The following is a 26,273-nucleotide window of genomic DNA, read 5'->3' on the forward strand; positions in this document are numbered from 1 at the left end:
GCACAGCCCGCCCCGGGGACACGGCTGTAGGGCAACACGGGGTTAACTGTCCCCGTCACACCCTCAGCGCACAGACCGATTATCCACCCTAACACTTCAGCCAAGGGGGTTGTAACAGATCAGTTTTTTCACACGTGATATTTTAAAACCTGGAAAAGCAACTGTAGTACCAAAGCATTCTCCTTACACAGAGGATGTGATCCAAGTTCGAAACTCAACAAAGAACCTACAAGATTCCTTTCAGCGAAGGGAGATGTCCAAGCAGCAACCCTAAGACTGCAGGGTCACAATAAAAAGTAGTTTGATACAAACTATTCAATACTAGGAAAACTATATACTTGATTCTGCTCTAAAATATCAAGATATTAAAAAAAAACCCTAACCTTGAAGAACAAAAAACAGAGGAAGTAACACAAACTCAGTACAGGAACAAGCTACATAATTATCAAAATCTGGTATCTATTTATGAGACTCCAAATGGGAAAGCTGCTCTATAAACTAATAAAACCTAGAAAACAGAGACTGAAGTTTTAAACAAGGAACTAACTTTGAAATGATGCTGAAACAGTTATTTAAGCCAAGTTACTTTAAACAGTTGCAGATAAAAAGAATAGCAATGACACCAAAAGGATTGCTTTGGATAAAACAGAATTTTTAGAGCTCTAGATAATGCCAGAGAAGAGTCCACAGACCTTTTCATACTCAGCATATGGTAAAGATGATCACCCAAATCACCAGACAGATGAGACCTCAGCTTTGTCAGTATTTCAGGAGAGTTACATATTTAGTTCCTTACACAGAAGCTGCTGAGAGACATCAATTCTCCTGAGCAAGCAGCAACATGATTGTTAGGAAATTTTTTTTTAATTGTTAGGAAGCTAAAGAAACTAAGTCTTTTAGCTTTATCATTTTCATATCAAATAATCCTGTTGGTATTTTGTGCTAAAGAGAAAATCCTGAATATTGGTCTTATTTTCCTTTTCCTTGTTTTTCTGGCATTGCAGGTAGAATACAAACAGCTTTCCTTAAAAGATGATGATCACCTTCCCTTTTCCAATACATGCTACAGGGTTCTTCACTCTTTCTTCACATTATGTACTCTAGTTTTATATACCAAAATCACCTATACCCTTGTAACTGTCAGCTATGAACTAGCAGTCTACTCAAGTGGCTGTATCACTTCCAAACAACCTGCATAGCAAGAGGTACAGCACAGCAGCAGTCATGAATCTCCTCCACACCTTAACTAATAAACCATGACACGCTCCAGCTGGCACTGGGCATCAACAGCTCAAGTGTTTGTACCAACAACAAACAATCCAGAACCCAAAGAAGTTTTTCACATTCAATTCCGAATGTCCTTTCCTTTTATTCATGCTGGTTTACTACAGATTTAATATCAGTTAATACTGGAATTAACTGATATCCACTTATGAGAATAAATCAGGTGTCTAATATCTTCTCTGGTTTATCAGAAGACAAACCTTGTTATGTCTTGAAGACAGCTTTGGACTTCAAAAACCCCGAAGTGATTTATTACTGTACATGCCAATAATCAGAAAGCTGCAATGAGTTTGTTGGATAAATACTGAAAATAAAAAAATCTGAAACATGACAGAGAGCAAATCTAAATAAAGAGAAGTTTGAATGAAAAGCATGACAGGAAAGAGAATTCCTGATGATTCTGAATTACTATATTTAGCTGATCACATAAACATTTATGACACTAGTTGTGTGAACCCACAGTGGAAAGATGGGTTCCCAGTGCTTTACCTTTGATTTCACAGGTATATTACACTCACAGAGGAAATGCAAAACCCAGAAACCAGGTCCATACTCTAGAGGAAAGTGTTTTCTAATCATGCACTTAATTTACCTGTGAAGTTCGGTATTTCTAAAACAATCGTCCAGCTTGAAGCCACTTCAGCCTACTACTTGCCCTCTTCATCTGTTTTCAATCCTCAGCCTCATCACGTCCAATCTGTCCTTGGCCCTTTACCTTCTGGAATTTCTGTGTTCAGATCTTAACAGCACTTCAATTTTTCATTCCTAATACAACTCATTCAATCATCTTTCCCAATCAATCCTAACTCCATTCTCAACACTTCAACCATTCTCAGCCCACCCCAGACCCTCATACAATTAATCTCCTATTCCTTGACTTTCAGTGCAGGGCACACTTCCAATATTTTCTCTCCAAGTTCATTCCCCTGGACCTTGCAAAGTCTCTAGGTTTTCCGGTAACTTGTTCAATCAGTCACAATCTTCTCTCTTTACCTCAGCTGTTCTTTTCATCTGATCTCAATTATATTTTATCCAAGTCAAACCTACCTTTCTTCTCCCTGATTTTGATTCTCAGATTCTGCTTTTCTTCTATAGGCCCCACTCTCAGTCACATTCTCTCTCTTCCATTCCTCCCACGTCATCAGGCCACAACCCACACATCCTTTCTCACAAGCAGAGGGGTTTGGAGAGAGATGTTCACTGGCAGCTCGGGGCAATGTGTTCTCAGTAGCAAAACCTAGACAGCTCTGTTGGACAGCAACTCGTAGCAGAAATGGAGAAAGTCATGCCTCTTTTTCACACCCCTTACATGCAGCACATGGCATTGCCACAGACCACCTGCTAAGCACAAAACCTTCAGAGATTTTTATCAGTAAGGGCAGTTTTTGCAGAGCTTATTTCAGATTAACAAAGAATTGGAGAAAATATCCAAATTGTAGCTTGGCCAAGGTAAAGATGAAAATGACATCAAGAGACAAAAGTACAGCTCGCTGCCTGTGAAAGAATTCCTGCATAGTTCTCTTTGGCTTAAATACAAAGCATTCATTCATACATCGTGCATTGCAAAAGCAATGAAACTCACTTCGAAGTTTTCAAAAATTAGCAGAAGAGGGTAAGGTTGTGGGAATCTTAGATTACAATCTGATAGATGTTTGAAAGCCATGTTATTCTAATGATCATTAATAATAACTACTATTTTAATCACTGAAAGTGCACACCATCACCAGTATAATGACTACCTCTCATAGATGGTTTTTAAAGTCAGGTGATCCGGAACACCTTCAGTCTCTTCAAGATGCAGGATGAGCCATGATGTTCTGTATGGCCACTGCTCTGTGAGATTGATCCAACTTGCCAGTCTGTCCCAATTGAATGTGATCTGATTAGCTCTCAGTAAACGACCTAATAGAACAAGGAACGAGAGAAGAAAACAGAAAGGATTTTTTCTCCCTTTCGAAAGATACCTTTTTTCCCCTTTAAAGTAACAGCTATGTTACTTTGTTAAGTCCTTTCATCTGATCTGTGAGCTTCCTGCTATTATATTTCTAGCTCAGTAAATTCAAAATCATCACAAGTTGCATCTAAAAATATAATTTTACAATTTAATAAAAATCCTTCCATATACTGGCCAAAATATGAGACTCTCCAAAACTGTCAACTTCAGCCCCAGGTTAAACACTGATTACTATCATCCTGCTACTGGTGAATCTTAACTTAATTCAACAAAATTCAATAAAGAATTTCACACAGAATTAATTTCTCTATCTAAACACAGAATTTCATGCTAATACTTTGATAGATTTTCTATGAACTGGCATATGAAATGTGGTCAAAACAAGTTAAGCATACAACTGCCAACTTCAAAAGCCAATATAGTAAAATTCAAAGCTATAAAAAGGACTGTCTTAAGTTAATAAGGCAAGGTATAAATTACAAATAAAGTTATTTCAAAAAACCAGAAAAAGTTAATGCTACAATTTATGCATTTGAAGTTCCAGCAAATTTTCTGTAATTCCTTTATTAATATCTGTCATGATATGTAGCCTACAGCCTGAAGGCTCTGCTCATAAAGCTGTTCATGAAATCATGCCTAACCACAGACTATACTACACTAAAAGTGCTCTGGCGAGGTTTTTTTCAGCTTAATTTTACAACTAACATTTTGTGATTTTGTTTGACAAGCTAAGAGACAGCACTCTTATTTATAAGATTAGCTTGGAATTTGAGGTCTGTTGCAGATTTATGCTCTTCACTATATACAGTGTGAAAAGTAAGTCAATTTCTTTGTTCTGGGTAGCTGTAGGGCTACACAGTGCCTTCTAGTGTCTGTAACAGAAAAGACAGAACATAATCACTCCCCATTCACTTACTACTACATGATACAGGATTTTATTAAACCTCCACAAGCCCTTTTCCAGTTATTTCCAGTTTTTAAACCTTAGAGATACCAACGTCTTGACTGTGTTTTGCTGAAGAAAAACAGGTCAGAAAATGCTTTCATTAGTTCCACACAATCATTTAGGGAACAAGGACTCTAAATATTCATAGAAAAAATGAACAGGATATATACCTGGTTTTTCCCTCAAAGCTCACCTTTTCCTCACTACAATCTTTGTTCCCACTACAGTATTACGAAATTGAAAAACATAATTTTCTTATCCCATTTCAAAATCGAAAAATTCAAAATTTCCTAAAAATGTAGACTAGAATCATTTGCCTTCGAACTGAAGTCGATGAAACAACAAATATTATGGATCTTTCAGATTCTGTGTAGAATGATCTATAATGTTTTCTTACATTCTAAAAGAGTTTGCTTCAGAAGGATCTTCAAAAGCAGCACATGGACTGACTTGTTAGATTTAGTTTATACACGAAAAAGTCTGAGTGTAACTACAAGCAGCCAAAGCACAATACTGTTTTTACTGCACGTGATCATGTCACACTTACCCGTCACTGAAACAATATTTAGCAACCTCCTCATGGTTTGAGGGCTGATATCACTGAACCAATCCTCTGTAACCAACAGCTTGGTCAAATCAAAAGACATTTGACGTGTAATGGTCCTCTGCATCTGACGTCTTCGGTAAGTATCCTGATGATACAAAAAACGAAGGAATACTGGTAAGTATCAAAAGCTTTTATGTACTTCAAATACTTCAGTTTTACTTGATTAAAAGTTAGAGACTATGGATAAGTCTGTGAGGCTGACACTAAATATCAAACGTACAAGAATTTAATTCTGATTTATTTAGCTGTGTAACAGCTGAACATTATATCCATAGAAGCCAAGCAGTGGTAAGAGTTACACATTTTACTTCCACATCAATTGTGAGAGGGCAAAATAGAGTGGCATAGCGAAGTATTTCGTAAAAAGGTTACTATTTTCAGCATTCCCATCATCACTTCCTATTGTCTCTCAAAAGACTTATACCATCCATTTACTAATTACACAAAAAAATTAAAGGGACCATCAGGTTCCTCTGCTACAAAACTCCCAAAGTCTCTACCTATGGCAGCTCAAAAATCTCAGAATCCTCAGATTCTGTGTTGCTTTTCACAACTTTCTAGATACCTTTTATTCAACTAGTTAGTGATTCTATGTAAAGATGAAAGAACAGAAAGCAGGAAAAAAATGTGGTAGACATTACAGTACAAGTCTAGTACTTAACATCTGAAATTCTTTGATTTATTCAATTACTGCCCCTTGTTGCAACATCCTGCAACAAACTGATTACACAAAAAAACCCAAAATATACACACAGACACAGACCATAGCTCCTATCAGATTTGCGATATCATCTCGGAATTCACAGAGAGCTGCATTTAATTTTTTGTGGAAAGGAATACTTTGGTGAGCAAGCAAACTTCTTCCTCTTTACAGAGCATCAGTCTACTGATTTAAGAATGGACTTTTCCTGTGTGGATCACTTACAAAAATTTCATAAGAATGGTTTGATAAGTCTTCCAAGTTCATGTTACTGAAAATGTCAAAGAAAAAAAAACAGAAAAGAAAAAAAAGGTTTTACCAGTAACTCTATTTAGACTAAAAATCTCTCTCACCCGCCTGTTGAGAGCAGTTTTGCTACCAAGCTTGGTCATGTCTCCAAGACTGTTCTGAGAAACTCTCCTGTCAACCTCTTCATGCAATCCTATAGAAAGGAAAACAAAGGTAGGCATTTTCTCCAGTCATATGCATTTGACTGGCCTATAAAAATAACACTAATGATCTGTCAATTCTTTTAACAGTTTCTTCCAAAACCAGATCCAGATTTTGGATCACTGGTTTTGTAACGCTCATACCACCCTCCTGCATAACCTTACCTGCATTATCTGCATACGGAATATCCCCATTGGTTGTTGAAGCTACCATCAGTTTTTTTGCATTACTAAGCCCTCGGCTGTTCAGAAAAACGGGCAAATGGACAATATTTCGCATGTAATCATGGCCATTTATGTTTGAATCACGTAGAACACTGTTGAGGTTCTGGTTAATTGCCTTTATAATAATGTGTGGGTCACTTGCAAAAATTGCAATGAACGGGCCTTTTGAAAACAAGACTCGCACCTGTAAAAGACAGTACACCTTGTTAGCAATAACTAACTGTAGCTGCAGATCATTTGAACACTTGGCTCAACATTTCATATTCACTCCTGTTCAAGGAATAAACCTGAGAGGCCAAGAGGTGTACAAAGATGTTAGCTTCTTCTATATGAGATATCTAACATTAGGAACTAATCCACAGTTAGAAATAAGCACACTCGAAAATTTAACAGCAGAATTTACAGTGGAAATCATCACCACAGATGTATCATGCAGTAATGTCCCAGTTCCCCCCAAATATTTAGCATTTAAGTATTTTTCATCTAAAGTACTTCAAGGGTAAATATGAAAACTCTCCAAGTATTTTCAGTTTGTTTCAACTGAATAATTATTTTCCATAGTCTATATTTGATTCTTGCAAACCTTTTCAAAAGTACTAACATGCAATTTAATTTTCAACTTCTAAAACCCATCACTCTTAGCATTATAATTATGCCAATGTACACAAATATTAATCACTACAACATAGCCATTTTTTACAGAAAACACACAATAACCACATGTATCTGAGCTCATCTGTGCAAGAGATCATGCATATAATCCAGCATTATCTTCATAAAGCGATCCAACTCACAGTATCAAGCATCTGTAAAACCTTGTCCTGTTCACAAGCATCCAATCCATCAATAATTACAACAAGCCTTGTCTGATTCTGAGTGAAGCTGTCAATGGTTTTTGCCATTTTGGCCATCAGTTCCACTTCACATTTCAAAACCTATAAAAATGAAAACAAAGAAGGAAAAGACATCTCTATAATACCTAAAACTAATAAAAATACATACATTCCTTTTGCAGATTGCTATTTGTCCCAAAAATACTTCAGCAAGATTACAAGAATAAACTTACAAATACTCAATGTGAAAACTCCTAAAATGTCACTTCCAACATACTAATTTCCTATTTCACCTATTCCACTTTGATATAACAAACTATCCTTATTTAAATTCCATTACGATGTTAAGAAAATAATATTTATGCACAGTAAAACATTATTTCAGAAATAAATAAAAGAGCATTACTAGCTTCAGCTAGTCCTCAAATATTGCTTTGAATAAAAAGTACAGCAAATTTTTCTATCTGCCTTCCAGCCAAGCACATTATGCTATTACTCTAATGCTCAGTCATTGCAATTCAAGATATGCAGTGTGAAGATCTGTTAAGCTTTTCAACATTGTTACACATGTAACAATCTGATCTCTTAACCACTAGATTCATTAGAATGCGCACAATCAGATGACATACAACAGATGAACAACTCTCCTGAAATACCTACTTCTCTCCTTTGATGATCAGCAAAGGGTGAACCTAACTCCTAAACAGCTGAAGTTATGTCGGATAAATACCACTCAACAAACAACTGTCAAGAAACACAGCACCAAGACACAATCAGGTACTCTGATGCAAATCATGGCACCAGGCATGTTGGCATCAGGGATTCTCAAAGGGCAAAGAGAGCCTTTGATCAGGAGCCAGCAGGGTTAACAGAGCTTTAAACAAGACATGGCAGGGGAAGGGGATAATATCACGCATGCCCGTAACAAACTGTGGGATGACACACCAAGGTTAAAGGGACGCACTGCTAGTGAGCAGCTGCTGGCTCTGAGATGTGGTGGCCACACTGGAGCACGCTTGAAGTCTCATGGAGATCAGCAGGGGGCTCCTGAGGTAACAGAAGCCAACAGGGAAACACCACTGAAATACCTCAACGGAATTAAAGGGTGCTCCTCTAAGAAGGTGACACAGCTGACAGCCCAGATGAGGTGCCTCTACCCAGTGTAAAGAAGGGGACACAGCTGACAGCCCAGATGAGGTGCCTCTACCCAGTGTACACAGAGTGGGCAACTCACAGGAGGAGCTGGAAGCCACCGTGCTGCTGGAAAGCTATGACCTAGCTGCCATTCCAGAAACTTGGTGGATGAATCCTATGACTGGAGTGCAACTACTGATGGCTACAGACTGTTCAAAAGGGACAGGAGAGGAAGGGGAGGAGAGGTTGCCCTCTACATCAAAAGATGGAGAGATCACAAAGAGATGCCTCTGAGAAGCAGCCACAAACTGGGTAAGTCACTGCATAAAAATCAAGGACCAGACCAATAAATGACACCTTGAGGTTTGTGTCTGTAACAGGCCTGATAAAGGAGAACCTATTGATGAAGTCATTATGTCCCAACAACAGGAGGCATCATGCTCATGGGTTCTCATCCTCCTGGGGAACTTAGATGACCCCCAACATCTGGAAATGTAGCCTCATGAGCTGTCCAGCAATCCAGGAGATTGTTGGAATGCATGCAGGATAACTTCTCCAGCTAGGTAATAGACGAGCCCTACTAGAAGGGAAGCAACACTGAAGTGAGCTAATTGGGGACGTCAAGACTGGAGGCAGCCTGGGCTGCAGTGATCACACACTGGTGGAGTTTGCAGTCCTGAGAGATATGGGTCAGGTAGAGAGTAAAGTCAGGACACCGAAATTTAGGAAAGCGAACTTTTAGCTCTTCAAAGAGACAGTCAACAGGACCCCCTGGAAAACTGCCCCCAGGGACAACAGAGCTGGCAGATCTTTTAAGGATGCTTTCCATGGAGCCCAAAAGCTTGCAATCCTCAGGTACAAGAAAATTGGCAAGGAAGACTAAAAGCAGGCTACACTGAGTAGAGACCTGCTACTCAAACTAAAGACCAAGAAGTAAATGCACAGGCAATGGAAGCAAGCACAAGTATGCTAGGAAGAGTATAGGGACACAGTCTGGTTGTGAAGGGATGTGGTGACAAAGGCCAAGGCACATCTGGGGCTGAACTTGTCAAGAGATGCAAAAAATAACAAAGGGTCAATGGCTCAGTATCCCAGTGGACATCAGTGGCAAGTGGTGTCCCTCAGGGGTCCATACTGGGACCAGTGTTATTTAATATCTGCATTAATGACATGAATGAAGGGATCGAGTGCATCCTCAGCAAGTCTGCAGATGACACCAAGCTGAGTGGTGCAGTTGACACACCTGAGGGACAGGATGCCATCCAGAGGGACCTGGACAAGCTCAAGAAGTGAGCTCATGAGGTTCAACAAGGCCAAGTGCAAGGCCCTGCACCTGTGTATTGAATCCCTGGTGTTGATCCAGGCTGGGCAATGAACAGATCCAGAGCAGCCCTGCTGAGAAGGACTTGGGGGTGCTGGTGGATGAGAGGCTGGACATGACCTGGCAATGTGCCCTTGCAGCCCAGAAAGTCAAACATGTCCTCGGGCTGCATCTAAAGCAGCATGGGCAGCAGGTGAGGGAGGGGATTCTGCCCCTCTGCTCTGCCCTGGTGAGACCCCACTCACAGTGCTGCATCCAGATCTGGGGTCCCCAGCACAGGAATGACACCAATGTATTGGAGCAAGTCCAGAGGAGGCCACAAAGATGATCATAGGGATGAAGCACCTCTGCTATGATGAAAGGCTGAGAGAATTGGAATTTTTCAACCTGCAGAAAACAAGATTCTGGGGAGATGTTTATTGCAGCTTTTCAGTGCCTAAAGAGGCCTATAAGTAACATGAAGACAAACTTTTTATCAGGGCCTTTTGCAAGAGGAGAAGGGGGAATGGTTTTAAAAACTAAAGGACAGTCAATTTAGATTAGATGTAAGAAAGAAGTTTGTTTAAAATGAGGGTGGTAAAACACTGGCACAGATTGCTCAGAGATGTTGTGGATGTCCATCCTTGGAAACATTCACGGTCATGTTGGACTGGGCTCTGTGCAGCCCGATCTAATTGGAGATGTCCTGGGCAGCAGGTGAGGGAGGGGATTCTGCCCCTCTGCTCTGCCCTGGTGAGACCCCACTCACAGTGCTGCATCCAGATCTGGGGTCCCCAGCACAGGAATGACACCAATGTATTGGAGCAAGTCCAGAGGAGGCCACAAAGATGATCATAGGGATGAAGCACCTCTGCTATGATGAAAGGCTGAGAGAATTGGAATTTTTCAACCTGCAGAAAACAAGATTCTGGGGAGATGTTTATTGCAGCTTTTCAGTGCCTAAAGAGGCCTATAAGTAACATGAAGACAAACTTTTTATCAGGGCCTTTTGCAAGAGGAGAAGGGGGAATGGTTTTAAAAACTAAAGGACAGTCAATTTAGATTAGATGTAAGAAAGAAGTTTGTTTAAAATGAGGGTGGTAAAACACTGGCACAGATTGCTCAGAGATGTTGTGGATGTCCATCCTTGGAAACATTCACGGTCATGTTGGACTGGGCTCTGTGCAGCCCGATCTAATTGGAGATGTCCCTGTTCATTGCAGGGAGATTGGACTGGCTGACCTTTAAAAGATCCCTTTCAACTCAAACTGTTCTATGATTCTATGAAAAAATATTTGTACAACAGATTTTTATACAATATATTGGCTGTAATCTACAAAGGTAACAATCACAATGTTACATTTTACTTTCAAATAGGGGCATATAGGATATCTGATGACAACCTGAGAGTGTATTTATCATTTTATAGATACAGGCAGGCAAAACAATAGTATTTTCTATCATTTTTCATTAAATATGTGGACTGGTTTGGAATGTTCTTTCCTTTCTTAGCAAAGAGGTCTTGCTGACAAAGTTGGGCTTGTTTTTTCACCTTTAGAAGATTCTCAGTTATTCTTCCTAATCTTACTATCTAAAGTAAGCTTTTACTAAATACTGGTAATTGAGAATTGTTTTCCAAGTACTTTCTTCCCAGCAAAAATAAAATCAGAAAATTGAAACCCCAAATTGAACATTCCTGATTAAGCACACAGGTCTCATACGCTAAGAACAATTACCACTGGCGCAGAAGCGTTCCCTTCAGTAGAAACTCACCAAGCCTCACTCTCCTGTTGTGCGACTTGGCCTGGTTAAATTAATGATGCCCCAACTTAATAATGCTCCATGTTTGGGGGTTTGTTTAATTCCTTTTAAGGGCCAATTCATATAAATGCTCACCTTCATGAACCCCTCGCTTTTCAACTTGTGAAGCTTGGAGGCAGCATTGTGAAGACGTTTTCTCTGAGAATTCAAAACTGAATCCATCACCTGCCACCACGTGCGGCAATTCAAGAAAAAGGCCAAACCAACAATACAGGTCACCGTTATAAGAATAACATTCACTGTCATGTTGGCTGATTCCACATTAAAAATTGCCAACAGGGCAATTGCAGAAACAACGCAAGACAAGATGAACAGGAAAATCACAAAGGATGGGAGGCAGCAAGTTTTCTTCCATTTCTTTTTACCTAGGAAACAAGTATTGCTGTTAGAATTAATGTACAATGTAATGACAGGAGAGTGCAAAAATCTATTAACTTGCATACTTTTCATAAAACACTAACTGGCACAAAAGCTTACTGCTGTGTTACCACCCAATCACAAACCAATGGGAAGAAATTAACTATTATTTGCTAAAATTATTGGAAACTATGAAGAAGAGATATTCCTTTAATCTTCAGTTTATTTCCATCATTTCAAGAAATCCATACTGAATGGAAATTACAATTTTGTATCAGTGTTATCACCCCTTTTGTGGAATCTCTTTGTAAAGTGTATTTATGTAAATAAATCGTAGGAAAACAGTACGGGAACTACTCAGTTTTAAACTGGAACCTGGTACTTACATAATCTACTAGTAATGGTACCACTGAAGAACTAAAGCAAAACTGCAAGCTGCAACCTGAGGCCATCCTTTCTTGCATGCTAAAACACACACAAACAGGAGAACTGCAGCAAATACAGTTTGGACAGATCACAAGGGCCCCAGAAGAGAATACAGAGCTCCTGACTTCAAGTGTACTGATAAGAAAGAAGCAAATACTGCAGTTGGAGCTTAGCATAGCTAAACCAGTGACCAAAGAAACAGCATTTTCCAAAGCAGCCATATCTGCCTTTAGGACCTGTACACATCCAGTGGTGTACATCTAAAAGACTGGTATCTTCTGTACACATTTGTTGATAAACAAAGAACAGAACAGCAATGATCTAAAGTAAAACTATGACAGCTAAAAAACAGTATTTCAACTAGAGGAAAAAAAAATCAAATTTTAAATATGTTAAATAGAAAGAATAACCAAGGTTTATATGTGGCCCATATTATTCTATACACTGAGATATGAGCTGCAAAAGTTTTTAACATTGCTGACATACGTGACTCATAGGATTGTGCTGCAGGACAAAGCAAGAGAAGTGCATAATGACAGAAGTGAGGGGCAAGAAACAAAGGGTAACAGCTCAGATATAATTAGATTCTGTTCTAGATGTAACCAGAAATATAAGCATCCTTTTATTAGAAGGAGATAGAACTGCATTAGAGAGACACTTAAGAATCATGAACAATGAAATGACAATTGAAAAAGGCTTGTCTGCAAGTTTACAGACATAATTTAAAAAAAACTTAAGATACAGAAAGCTAAAACTAAACCCTATGGAACGCCTGTGAACATCTAGAGATAATAAGCCTATGATCCTAGACCTGTAAAGAACTGGAGAAAAGGAGAGAATGTGCAAAATCACCAAATAGATAAAATTTTAAAAATCAATTAGATATTTAGGCAGAGGATAGGAAGGCAACAGAGCCAAGGATCAGAAGACAATGTAAGATTACAAATGAAAGGGAAAAGATGATTACTGAAAATAATCACAAGAAGTCAGCAGTACACTGCCATTCCCAAGACAACTTCAGGAGAAATTACAGCATCAAGAAGGCTGTTCCACTGAGGTTAAGGTGAGGGACAGCAGAATCTAACATGGAAAAAAAAGGGTGAAAAATTCCACACATCCCTTTCATAAAGAACACTTAGTGAATTTGAAAAAGAACATTGAAGAGTAAGTTGTGCTCAGCACACAGCTGAACACAGCACGTTTTTTCCAGCCTCTGCAGGACAGAAGAATCTAAACATTTCACTTTGTGAGAGGTGACAGAGTCCTCAATTTGTGGACAAAAGCAAATGAGAAGTAACTGACACAGACTAAACTTAAAGTTCAAGTAAGTCCTCAATTACCTGGAAGTTAAGCTCCTTAACTTTTCATGATATCATACTCTACTCTGCATATTTATTTTTCTAGAAATCTACAGATGAAACAGAATAAAAAAGCTTCTTCTGTTTGGATCAAGCCTGTACATTTCATCCCATCTTACTAGCACTGATCACAGCAATGCATAGGATTGGACCAACACGTTATACACGTTTATTATTTCCAAGAATAAGTAGTGGTCACTCATAAAAGCTCTAAATTAAAATCTACTACACTAAACAAATCCCTCTTAGCAATACACAAAAACATACATCTCCCTTTATCTGACTCAGACACAATGATTTAATTGCTATGGAAATATGCTGCATCTATAAGGATGTAATGTAAATATACATTTCCACTGACATTTCTCAATACTATACTTCACAGGAGATATTCCTTTATTATATTAATAAAATCAAGATTAGCAAATAAAATGGGGAATTTTTTTCTCTTCCAAACAAAGACTTTCCCCTTCTCTATGAATTTCTGCACAGCTACTTCTAAAAAGAGCTTATAATGCAAAAAACAGAAGCCCTGGTAACAGTGCACTGAAATGGAATAATCGGAAATGTCATTCAGGTAAAAAAAAAAAAACCTTGTGTATCTTCTGTCTTGAAAACTCGAAATAGCCTTGTTGCTAGGAAACCAAATTCCCTTTCACACGCATCAGAGAGGGTAGCAATCATCTCAGCCAGTGAAGTCTCTCCACCTACACTGGATAGTCTGTTGTAGTCCGTAAACAAAAATCTGAAAGAGAAAAAAACAAGTATTTTGTATACTTCAGAAAGCTTTAAATATTTTCTGGCAACTAAAACAAAGTCTTGCTGCATCTCTGTAGTTAAAAGTTTTTTTAAGTGGTATAAAATGTAAAACACTTAAATATTTAATTTTTTTAAAAATCTACATGGAATTTAACTACTTCTTCTCCATTTATCAACTTCTTCTTTGCCCCACTTCCTATTCTAAAACTTGACTTCTTAAAAAGATAAAAATGGTCACATCACTAATAGTACCTCAGATGACAGAAAAACCATGAAAATATCTTTATGATGCCAAAACGTAATATTGACAAGACTTTTTAAAACTGCATTCTGATCTATTTTTAAATATTTATAGAAGATGAAAAAAATTTCAGAAACACAAGAACACATGAAAGCACCATGAGGCTAAAATAGAAGTCTTTAAACAATAGAAGTAAATGAAATTTTAAAACACAGCATAAACTTTCTTGTTTTCAGGTAAACCAGAAGCTTTGAACAGTCTGATGCTTTACTAACAGGGAGGAAAAAAACCCCCAAACCTTAAGAGAAGTAATCAGTGAAACAACTGATTGTTGTCATTAAACGTACATAACACACAATAAGCTATACCAGAAAATTCTTATTTTGTCTGGTACGAATTTTCATTAGTACAATAGCCAAAATCTCTAATTCTGAAAAGTACTAACTTTCACCAACTTTGGCAGGTTAGTAGTGTTTTCAAGAAAAACTATCATCTTTTTCACACTGTAAAGCTTATGATCGTCAAAAGCTACTGTTTTTCAAACGGGAGTCTCAACAACTTTTCACATGAAGTTAAATGTGCACATTCATATGCACAGTTGAGAAGTATCAGAGTGAGCCTGACTGATTCATTCAAGATTAAATAAAGGAAATAACTAACCTGACAGGCAAAGCTTTAGTGGTTTGCTCTGGTAATTCTGGTGGGTTCACAAACATGAGTTTGAGAAGCAACTCTAAATATCCAACATGTCTTGCCAACCTTGTACTTAACACCCAGGCCCAGTTCCATCTCTCCCCTTCTCTCCGGCCACCAAAGTAAATTACAGCTAAAATATTAAAAATTAAAAGGATGTTATGGTTTTATTTTAGCCAACATTCACAACTGAAAGAATCATGAAGTTTGAACAGATAAAGCATGGAGTTCTGTAAAAAAAGTTAATGAACTTTTAGCAGTTAGGCTAAAACTGAGAATGGTAAAAGTAACACAATGAAATTAATGAACAAAATTCTTCTTTGTTCTCAAGAATGCCCTCTCACAAATCACATGCAAAACACAAGAAAAGGGTCCAAAGAGGTCTTATTGTCTACAAAACCATTTAGCATTTTTTCTGAATGGCAAAGTATATCTACAAAGCAATACTTAATTCTAAAAACAGATAAAAACCTTCACAAATTCCATATAAGACTTACTGAAGAAAATGTAGAGAACAGCTAAAAGGCTAAGTGACACTGCTATTCCAAGCTTTGCATCCACTGTGAAAGCAAGCAATAAACCCAAACCTCCACACAGCAAAAGTGTGAGGAATACAATAAGCCAGGAGAACTGAAACAGAGGTTCAATCTGCTGTCCTGCAAAGGTCTTCATTTCATCTAAAACAAAAAGATAAAGACCAGTTAACATGTGAAGTCACTCAAAACCAGATCATTTTTGAAAAAAAACTTTTTCAGCAGACTGTATAACTTACCCCGATTATTGATCCAAAAAAGATAATGATATTCGAATTTTTCTTCAAGCATTAGTTCAAAACCCTAAGTTTTCATCTATGCAACGAATGAAAGCATTAAATGCACAATACTCACACTGTTTGCTGCAGATTTTCTACTTTTGAAAGCATATTAAAAGTCATGCCATTTCCTATTCTCCTTCAAAAGTGTGAAATGTATTTCATGACACCAAGAAAAATAAATCCACCATCCCCCATCCAAACCCTAAAATCTCAATCACTGAAACATGGACTGTGTTCCTCAAGTAGTCAGATATAACAGTACAATGTGAAGGCTGCAGTATTATTTCTGTTTGTTGATTCTTATCTACTAAAAGAGGAGTTCCTGAAGGAACTTATTTAGGTTCTAGGGAATCAGAAGTAATAGATACACAATCCAGAATAAAAACAGGAAAGAGGAACAGGAAGAGAACACTGAGAAAGTGTTTTAGAAGTGTAAGAGCTCATCAGCAATAAATGTCACAGTCAAAATACATATGCTTTTTGTTTGACATAGAACAGGAGGTGAAAAAAACGAATGCAGAATCCCATTTTGGCAAATACAGAAATCACAGAAAGTAAGAAACACCAAGACTGGCAGAAGTATTTTGAATTATACTGAAACATCTCAGAAAAACATCCTTTATAAGAAAATACTAAAACTACATAAGATGCCTATTTCCACCAGGAAAAATATTGACTTATTTCATATACTGCATTTGCCTTCCTCTGTCATTTCAGAAAGTTCAAAATACTCAAAGTAAGAAAGAGGAAAGGGGAAGAAAACTAGATGCAAAGAAAATACACTACAGAGAATAAAATATTAACAGCCTGAAAATTGTTCTCAAGCATTAAAAAGACACATAGGATGCACAATACATAAATACTGCAGCAGAAGAGTTCTGAACCTGATCTGACACACAAACAGGCCCAGCAAGGCATATTTTGGCAGCCAGACTTCCTCCAGTACCTAAAGGGTAGATCCACTGCTGCAGGAAACTCACAGGAAAATAGGCAGCAGCACTTAAAGACTGTCTTGGCATTGTATAAATGAACAAAGCAATCTATGCATGAACTGACCACAGTAAAATTCGAATCCTTTTGTCATAGAAACAGAGACCAGATACAACATTACATGGACTAACAACCCCCACAAAAACTAGTAACTCCCATGTGATGCTTTTCATAAATAGACTGGAAGTACTGAAAAGACTAAATCAAGTTTTTACCTTCCAGTTTCTTAAGCAGGAAAGATTTTCCACTTCCCCACTGTGCATACAAGCCTACACAGATGGGTGGCTGCATGGTTGGCTCACTCAGAATATCAGCCAAAGCGCTGCTGTACAGATCATACCCCAGCATGTCACCATCAGATTCCGTGGGAGACAGGTGTCCTGCAACACAAATACTGTGCTACACAACTTTGCTCTAAGAAAGCTCTTCAGTATGATAATTTTCATACATAAAGTCATGACACATTCACCCGTAGTTGTATATATACTCCTGCCATATAACAGCTCTTATTATTTGCACATTCCTGTTCAAAGGAATTTTAAATCATCCACATAATTGATACATAATTATCACAACTATTAGAGCCTACTACAAACTCAACATCCCAAACCACAGGAAGTCAAAGGAAGTAATTCCTACACAAGCAAGATCCAAATAAAAACTAAGTGATCAACAGAAGTCACATAGTATCCAACATCTAAAGCCAAAATAAATGGTATATTTGACCTTTGCCAGGCTTTTAGAGTGATGGGCTCTTTTGCCAACTGATTATTTTTAAGCCTTCTTCCCATTAGGTGCAACGTTAAAAAACCTGTAGCCACTTTTCAATACATAACTGAATAAACTGGATTCTCAATATATGAGTGATTAAAAAAAAGAAATACTTACTGGCACCAAATATCTGTGTCAAAATACTCTTCTGGTGGCTACAGTCAATATTGTAAGGGGTTTCTCCTGTTTTGTTGGGTCTATAAAGCAATCGACCATCTTTTGGATTTCTTAAGAGTAATTCAGCAAGTTTACGGCTTCTTCCACGAATAGCAATGTGAAGTGGAGTATCTCCTTTCTGCAATTAAGTGAAAACTAGTAATATCTACCATGAATTCCTAGGATTATGGACAGACCATATGTTTAGCACAGTTTCACATGCATTATTTCCTTGAAATAAATCTTAAGGCATTCTCAAAAGCATCAGTCCCTTACAGTAAGCAGTTTCCCCTTGAAAAAGCATTACAAATGTTTCAGAGAAGACATGTGAAAAAAGCAGTTTTAGAATGCTAAACCTCAGACACTGTCTTCTTTCTTAAATGCTTATATTAATATTTTAAAGTTCATGGAAACTGTAGTCTCGATGTAAAAACAACTGTCTACTGGCAAACTCAAGAGACTTGTTTGGAACAAGAGACACTGCTTGTTAGAATTGTTTCAATGTCTGCTCAGACTTCTCAAAAAAACATCCCAGTAAAAGCTTTCTTATTGCATCAAATCAACATTATTACTTACTTGCCCTAAATAAATTAGTAAGATATTAAAAAAGCATCACATAAATGTTCCTACATTTAAAAGATTTGTGGTCAAAGTAGGTAATGCATAAGAAGACAGCAATAACCAGTTTATTTGTCCTTGGCATCCTTTAATTTAATGTCTAATAATCAAAAACTAACATTAGTGACAAATAACAACCATTCTCTATACTCTTCTTCAAGTGTATTAAGAATTAGTTGTCTTATCCATGAAATTTTTATTTCTCACCTGGATTTTTTTTTCAAGTTACTAAGAGCACCCTAATACAAAACAAAACAAAACCCAACAATATATTAATGGTGGAAACAAATTTACACTTAAGTATTCTCAACTATTTAATTATTAAACATATGGGAGACTAAGCACATAAGTATTATGGTCTATTTAATTATTAAGCATATGGGAAACTCTCTGTATTAGCTGCAAAAATCCTGCTGCAAAACTAAAATGATTAAATATAGTGAAGTAAACAAACAATGCTCTTTACCTTGTCTACAGCAGAGACCTTAGCTCCTTTATCCAGAAGAAGCTCTACTATTTCAATATTTCTCATCTTGGTTGCCTTTATAAGCGGTGTTTCTCCATCCTAAAATGAAATTGTAGGACTAATATAAAGATCTCTGTATACCCAAAACCATGAAAAAAATAGTTTGGGAAAGAAATTAAATTCAAAACTTTTAAGATGATCTTAATTAAACATGCTACTGTGTAAGTAGCAATACTTTAGCATCTATGTTTGTGAAAAAGTATCCCAGACCCAGTTTTCTAGATTGATTGTAATCAAAGAACAAAATACACTTCTGTCAGTAACAGTGTCAAATAGAGAAAGACAAAATTCAGATATAATACAAGATATTCGAAGAGACTTCAATGCTGTGCCAACTACTTCCTCTTTTTTTTTCCTTACTGCTGCACAGGCCTGAAGTCATATCAGAAACCTCTTTCCTCAGTTTCCAGCAGCACCTGCTCTTTACTCCTTACTGCTGGTCATGTCAGTGATGCTGAGATAAAGAATCCAAATGTTCCCTGCTACCAAGGATTTAATAGCAAATCATATTTATCAACAAGGGAACATTACTATTGCTGAGAATCCTCATTTCAGAATTTTTTTTTTAACAGTGTGCAAGGTACCAACAGTTCACAAAAACTGAATTTAGTATGATCTCCACATCACATAGGAGTTGAGAAAAGAACAGATATTAAAAAAAGCAATTCAATTAAAATTCTAATTGTTACCTTAGTACACGTCTCAGTGTCAGGATTGCATTGCAAGATATCCCTCACCATTGTAGCATTTCCTTTCTCAACTGCCCAATATAAAGCAGTTTTATTATCCTAAAAAAGAAGAGTATTAAACATTAACAGTGTTTTCATTCAGCTGGATTAATTTCAAAAACTGCATGTAAAGTACAACCACTATATATTGAAAACAGCATATAACACAGCAATTTTTAGCACAACTCAAGGCAAAGGGAAAGGTCAGCAAACCTAACTGGCACAACAGTAGAATTTAGGGGGGAGGATGCAAACCTGGCTAGGGAATATGAATCTATTTTGGAAACCTTTGTGAAATATATTAACAGCTTTAGCAATCCAAGCAGACTGAACCTTTCTTGAAAAAGCTTCCAAAACTACATGTAAGTATTCAGTTCTAACTCAAATACAGAAATTACCTAATGAAATAAAACAACTTTTTTTTTCAGAAGCCCTGCAAGCTGGAAAGCTGTAAAAGCAGACGGACAAGAAAGTCAACACAAAAAACCAGAATGCTGAACAGCCAGGTATCTTATCAATAAACCTGGGGGATGGTTCATAGCTGCAAATCTGCTTCTGTCATCCTTATTTCCCCCCACTGATGTGTGCTATCCCAGAAAGTCTTCACACCTGCAATCACTTTGCAGCCTAGTGACTGACTCTTTCTGTTTGATGCACATTTGTGTAGAGACATTTATTAAAAGCCTCTGAATGCACACCTGCTTCTAAGCATAGCAATGTCAAAGTGCCCCTAGCACTTCTACCTTGCTTGCTTCTTTCATTTGCAGCTCTTTCTCTTCCACTCTTAGGCTTCACAGCAAACTGAGTTTAAAGCTTTCCTCAGCAGTTTAACAGGCCTGGTCACTAGGATTTCTTTCCTCTCCAATCACTTGGGTTTCATCTTCTCTGTCCTTCAGTGAGCTGGTTTCCAAGGCATCAGCCTGAGCTGTAGATCAGCTACACAGCCAGGAACAGGTCTGCCAGGTGGTCCCAGCTGGGTCCTTCCCCCTCCCAGAAGGGCTAAGGAAAACACCACCTGAGCCCTCACCTGCCTGGGCACTCACTCTCAAGAGCCCTACAGTCATATTTTATCTGCTGAAGGTATCCGCTGGCTAATAAGAATGAATGATCAGCAAGGAACACCGCTGCTGGAAGGCTGGACAAGGCTCAGCAATCTTTCTGAAACATCACGAATTTGGGCAGTCAACACATCTCCCCAGAACAGGTCTGGCTGGCAGGCAGGTGCTGCAATGCCAGACAGCAGGGAAGTTACTCCCAGCAGGGAAGTAGTGCTCATCTCCAGTTTTGATACTGCTGGTCCTAAACTATGATCTGAAGTGCAAAGCTAGAACCTTCCTCTGATGGTACTGACTCCTGCTGTGCCTCCTGTAAGGCCACAGAAGTATTCCACAGATCAACCACTGCAAATTGCTAGTCAGGCAACCTCACACTGCCAGAAGTCACAAGCTTCCCTGCTACCTAAGAGGTTGCATTCTCTTGCTGTTTCTGTATTGCCTCAGTCACATCAAGATGTTGAAAAGCTTCAGCTTTTCAGACCTATGTCAGCAAGAAAGCTCAGACACACGGGTTGCCAATGGCAGGTTAGAGGAAGAGATCCAAATGCTACTTTTACTTAAAAATAAGAACTTGTTGGCTTCTCAGAGAGGCTCTGCACCAGGAGCAGGCACTGACCCTTTGCAGCTCTCATTGCCTAGTTAGTTTTGTGTTCAAACTTGGGAGAACATGTGTGCCGACAAAGCAGAGTGATTTAAATAGCTTCAAGCAAAAGAAAACAAGTTGAATGTAATAATAAAAACAAGTACCATGCTGAGTAAGAGAGCTTCCACTGGAAGAGTAAAAATAAAACCTTAATCGAAGGACAGAAAAGAAAGAAGGGGTAGGTAGAAAACATGGAAATCACTGACAATGTTTAACAGAAAGCAACACAGAAAGTTAGTGAAGAAGACAAGAAACAACCAAGCACAGTGACAACCACTGTGACAACAGATATAATCTCAGGTGCATCACATTTCATTGGTATTATATTTAAAGTATTACTAAAATCATTGTATTAACTGTCTTCAAAGTATATCATTATTTAAATCTGTTCAGTAGTGCAGATGAAGTAAATGCAGTTTACAACTTTTGCTTTTCAACAATTATACAAATTAACTGAAAAAACTGTGTTTAACAAGCCATCATAATTACATGCACCTTATATCTTAAAACCTGCCCAGCAATGTGATGTATTTTACTGTTTGATGGAATTTGAGTTTCCTACAGAGCAGACAGACCAAATTTTAAAGCGCTGTTTTCAGGAACACAGTATAAACATTTGGCATTCAGGTTCACATCCTATTTAAGAAGAAGTCTAACATTTACTTACCTGACCTCTGATATCTATGTCAGCGTATTTATGGAGCAGGGCCCTCACAATTTCAACGTGACCACCTCTAACAGCCCCAATCAACACTGTATCTCCACTCTAAAAAAATTGTGAAAGAATATTGAACAGGAATTATTATTATTTAGCAAAAAGAAGTGCAACAGAGAGTGAATTACATACACTATACATATTTTACATTAATAATCTCCACTCATTAAAAAAAAAAAAAAGAATTATTTTTTGTATCTCTGAAAAAATGGGTATAAAATAGAAAAAATTCTGAACATTTTTTTTTCAAAGAGATGAAATTGTTCAGGAAAACAAACACTCTGAAATAGGTCTAGATTAAACCACTATTCTACAAGAACTCAGCATAAATTAATAATAAATATGAAAAAACCCCAGTTGTTTTCTATTCATAGGAAGACCAGTCATATTAATAAACTCCTTGGAATACTGTGTGTCCCCTTGAGACGTTTCACAGCTGACAAAAGCTCTTCAAGAATTTCGAATAAATGTATGCCTTTGTGCAGATTTGACTGCTATCTTGCTTACATACACTATGCTGTTATAAAGAAAAAAGCAAAAGACTGATTTCATCTCAGATCAAAAGAAAAAATATTTTGGTGTGTTAAATGGAGTTGTATACACATAAAAGTTACAGTTGTGCTCAAGGCTTCTGATTTTAACACACTTAAGTACATGCCAGAATTTCAGAAATTACCTTATACTCCTGAAATTGCCTAGTACTCCTTCTATGATGAAACAGGAAAAAAAAAATAAAAGTATAGCAAAATCACAGGTGTGGAGCTCAGAGAGCTCAGCAGTAGGAAATGTCCCATCAATCAGTCATTACATACTTGGCTGCAAACCAAGAAATTTTCTTTATCAAAACCTACTCTAGCATCTGAATCTAAGAGTATTCATTGTTAGGTGTATTTTTGGAATGCAGTCAGCTGTGGTGAAAGAGGTAGTTTATCCTTCCTAAAAGCACAGAAATGCAGACTGTTGTAGAACATTGTGGCAGAAGAGGTGCTAAGAAGGATTGCAATGTATTTTCTTAAATATTTTTAAAGTTTTGCTTTGATATGTGCCTGAGGTCAAATTTGTTGTTACGTGCAACACTGTAGCTCAGTACACTGCCATCTAAGACATGCACTGACTCTTGAAATACAGGACAATGCATCCAAAAATCCTTTTAAATTTAAGAGGCAAATATTAGGAGGCTTTCCTCTATTCTCTGCAGTCCCAAGCAATCCAACTTAGGGATTCAGAATGCAGCCTCAAAAACTTATTACCACTCTGAACTAAGTTACTGACCTTGATAGAGGCATCTATGTTTAGGCATCTAACCAACTATAGCCTCAAGGCTGCAGTGTCTCTGACACTTCAGAAACACCTGACTATCAAGAGGGCACTGCAGACAGTCCAAAGCACCTGTATAAGCAACCAAATAAAATCCTGAGCTGCCAGCAAGCAGATTCACACTCTGGGCACTGCTCATGTCACATCTCTACTGAGTAATGCACATTACATTAGGTCAGGTACACAGTGCCACATTTACATCTCAACCCAGAGCTGAAGTCTTCCTCTCATATATGCAAGTTTTCTAGTAAAAAGTTACATTGTAAAAGATAAAGGTACATGCTGAATTAAATATTCTTTTTTGTAGAATCCATGGTTTACAGTTTTAATAGTACTACCCTGCCCCAAACCTACAGATTAGCTCAGTACTAGTCTTGTGTTACAGATATGACAAATGCCCTATGTTCTCAATTCAAGAATCTCAAAGAAAAAGAGCAGTTTCTGTGGTATTTACCACTTAACATACTTGTAAAATAGCAATACATAAAAATACCCCTAGATGGCAGAAAAATTAGAAAGCAAGAAAAATCACATATTTACAGATCTACATACACTGGTACTTAAACATATATTATCTATATATAAAATGACAATTATGATGAAAATTGACTCACTCTATCAGGAATGTTCACATAAGTTCCAGCATCAAGAAGATCCTGCACAATTTCAGTATGTCCCTCCTTTGACGCAATCATCAAAGCTGTATTTCCATCTTTATCTGTCAGGTTTACATTTGGGTTCCTTTTCAGTATTTCTTTTACGGAGTCAGTATAGCCACCCTTTACTGCTACAATAAGTGCAGTCATAGAATTCTTTAAATAAAACCAACAGATTTTATTGTACAGTGGATATATCATTATATCAGCAGTTCAAATAACAAGAGACCACTCACTGACATCACGCTCTTAATCATTCAAATGCTACTTCAGTTTTGTGTTTTAAAGTGCACCAAAAAATATGCTTTTTAAAAACAAAGACATAAACTAAGAGTAATAGTAGACAACACTTCAAATGCAAAAAGCATAGTTCAGATCAGTTTATTCCATCTCCTGAATGCCATACATATGATAAAATAATTTTCTTGTCATAGTATTGTCAGAGCACCCAGGTCTGCCAATACTGTTCACAAAGAGAATTTTTGAAAAACTTCAGAAATAATCATATGAATACCAAAAGTTTTCCTAATTTTCCACTTAACTTTTAATGGATTTTTTTTTTTTGACAAGCAATTTAAATGTAATCATTTTTACTTAAAAACATTATGCAGCTGAAACTTCTGAAAAAATTTCAATTTCTGAAAAGGTTCAGTCACCATTATTATTTTCAAGAGATGCTTTGTATTTGATTTACTTTTCAAATAGCACTGAGGAATAAGCTATTTGATGTATCAGGCTTGGATACTGAATGAATTTTGATAGTGTTAACCTTCAGATAACAATTACCTAAATTAATTTATGTTCATTGAAATTTACACTTAAGATATCAGTGTGTCCACTGTCAATAAAACTCCCTAGCTACATCAGAGTTTTATTGAAAGGCACAAAGAAATTTCAGTAACTCTCACATGCAGTCTGCAAAGAGCTGGAAAGCAATACACTCCAACACCAACATTTCATCTTGTTTCATGTATTTCTTGGTATTTTTATTATTTAAAAAAAAAAAAAAGCAGGACACACAGATGTACTTATCACTGGAAAATGCACAGTTACTTACAGCTCCTTCTTGATCAACATCAGCTCCCATCTGCAGCAGGTATTTCACACACTCCAAATGACCTTTCCTTGCTGCCCAAACCAGTGGGGTAGTTCCATACTGAAAAAACATCCACAACATTTTATCATACTGCTCTCTGTATTTAGTATCCCATACAATCTAGCATTTACCCCATACTTTATTGCTTTAGTTTTTACAAAGACATAATTTGGTCTCGTGAATTAACACAAGCATTTGAAAAGACACTTCAATTTTTCTTTTCTAGATGGCAGCTGTAAGAATTCTTTTTCCATACAACCTAGCATAGCAAGGTCTCCAATAGCTCAGAAAATAGAAATATGCTCACAACATCTTGAGCACACTATGGAAAAACCTCTTTCAAGAATAACAACTTACTCTAGCATACTAATTCTAATCTCATGGACAAAATATAATAGCAAGTGCTTTTCTAATCAAGAACTCAAAGATTTCCTTTTAAAAGAAATTTATCAAACACTACAGAAATTAAATGTTACATAGGTATAGCTTACTTTGTCAGAGCAGTTCACTTTAGCTCCATGCTGCAGTAAGAGATGGACTATATCTGAGTGGCCCCGTCCTGCTGCCCAAATAATTGGATAAACACTGTATTGCTTAGAATTAAAAAACAAATAAATAATTATTGTCTTACATATTTTAATTATTTTACATCAACAAAACAAGTCTCAAGAGAAGTTAAATCCATAGAAGAATGAATATACAGAAATAAATCCAACTACATTATCAGTACTTGTTACCTAGTACATTGCCTAGATGCTATCTAGGAAGATGTCCACTCTTTTGAATCAGTTTTGATTCATAACTCTTTAAACAAGTGTCATAGGTTAGCAAGCATAGTCCCGGAAGGGATGTCCTTGCTAAGGGGTGCTTACAGTTTCCTCTGGGAACTGATAGAACCTATCAGCTGGCCAGTTTGAATATGGACAATTCTCTAAGCCACTTAAAGTTGTGATCACCTCTGTGATCCACATTTAAGAATAGGCAAACTCCCCCCCAAGCTCTCTCTCGTTTCCGGCGCTGGCACAGGTGGCTGCGGGCCCCGTGTGGGGCCAGGGGGCCCAGCCAGGCCCTGCTTGGGCCCGGCCGGGGCGGGCCCCGGCC

The 26,273-nt window shown here is 37.4% G+C and overlaps 1 protein-coding gene across 1 annotated transcript in view; it reads right to left on the reverse strand.

Annotated features, from left to right (window-relative positions):
- KIDINS220 (kinase D-interacting substrate 220kDa) overlaps positions 1 to 26,273 on the reverse strand; it is a 75,356-nt gene that overhangs the window by 35,665 nt on the left and 13,418 nt on the right. The window contains exons 6-22 of the mRNA XM_017744909.1: positions 25,664 to 25,765; positions 25,134 to 25,232; positions 24,035 to 24,232; positions 22,056 to 22,154; positions 19,652 to 19,750; positions 18,903 to 19,001; positions 17,780 to 17,957; positions 17,107 to 17,271; positions 15,585 to 15,764; positions 15,055 to 15,220; positions 13,988 to 14,139; positions 11,329 to 11,618; positions 6,960 to 7,100; positions 6,106 to 6,349; positions 5,845 to 5,933; positions 4,732 to 4,876; positions 3,024 to 3,186 (exon numbers count right to left, since the gene is read on the reverse strand). Coding sequence (XP_017600398.1) covers positions 3,024 to 3,186; positions 4,732 to 4,876; positions 5,845 to 5,933; positions 6,106 to 6,349; positions 6,960 to 7,100; positions 11,329 to 11,618; positions 13,988 to 14,139; positions 15,055 to 15,220; positions 15,585 to 15,764; positions 17,107 to 17,271; positions 17,780 to 17,957; positions 18,903 to 19,001; positions 19,652 to 19,750; positions 22,056 to 22,154; positions 24,035 to 24,232; positions 25,134 to 25,232; positions 25,664 to 25,765 — 2,609 coding nt within the window. The remainder of the gene's footprint in view (positions 1 to 3,023; positions 3,187 to 4,731; positions 4,877 to 5,844; positions 5,934 to 6,105; positions 6,350 to 6,959; positions 7,101 to 11,328; positions 11,619 to 13,987; positions 14,140 to 15,054; positions 15,221 to 15,584; positions 15,765 to 17,106; positions 17,272 to 17,779; positions 17,958 to 18,902; positions 19,002 to 19,651; positions 19,751 to 22,055; positions 22,155 to 24,034; positions 24,233 to 25,133; positions 25,233 to 25,663; positions 25,766 to 26,273) is intronic.

This window comes from Corvus brachyrhynchos, unplaced genomic scaffold, assembly GCF_000691975.1.
Source record: "Corvus brachyrhynchos isolate BGI_N302 unplaced genomic scaffold, ASM69197v1 scaffold116, whole genome shotgun sequence".
Taxonomy (NCBI): domain Eukaryota; kingdom Metazoa; phylum Chordata; class Aves; order Passeriformes; family Corvidae; genus Corvus; species Corvus brachyrhynchos.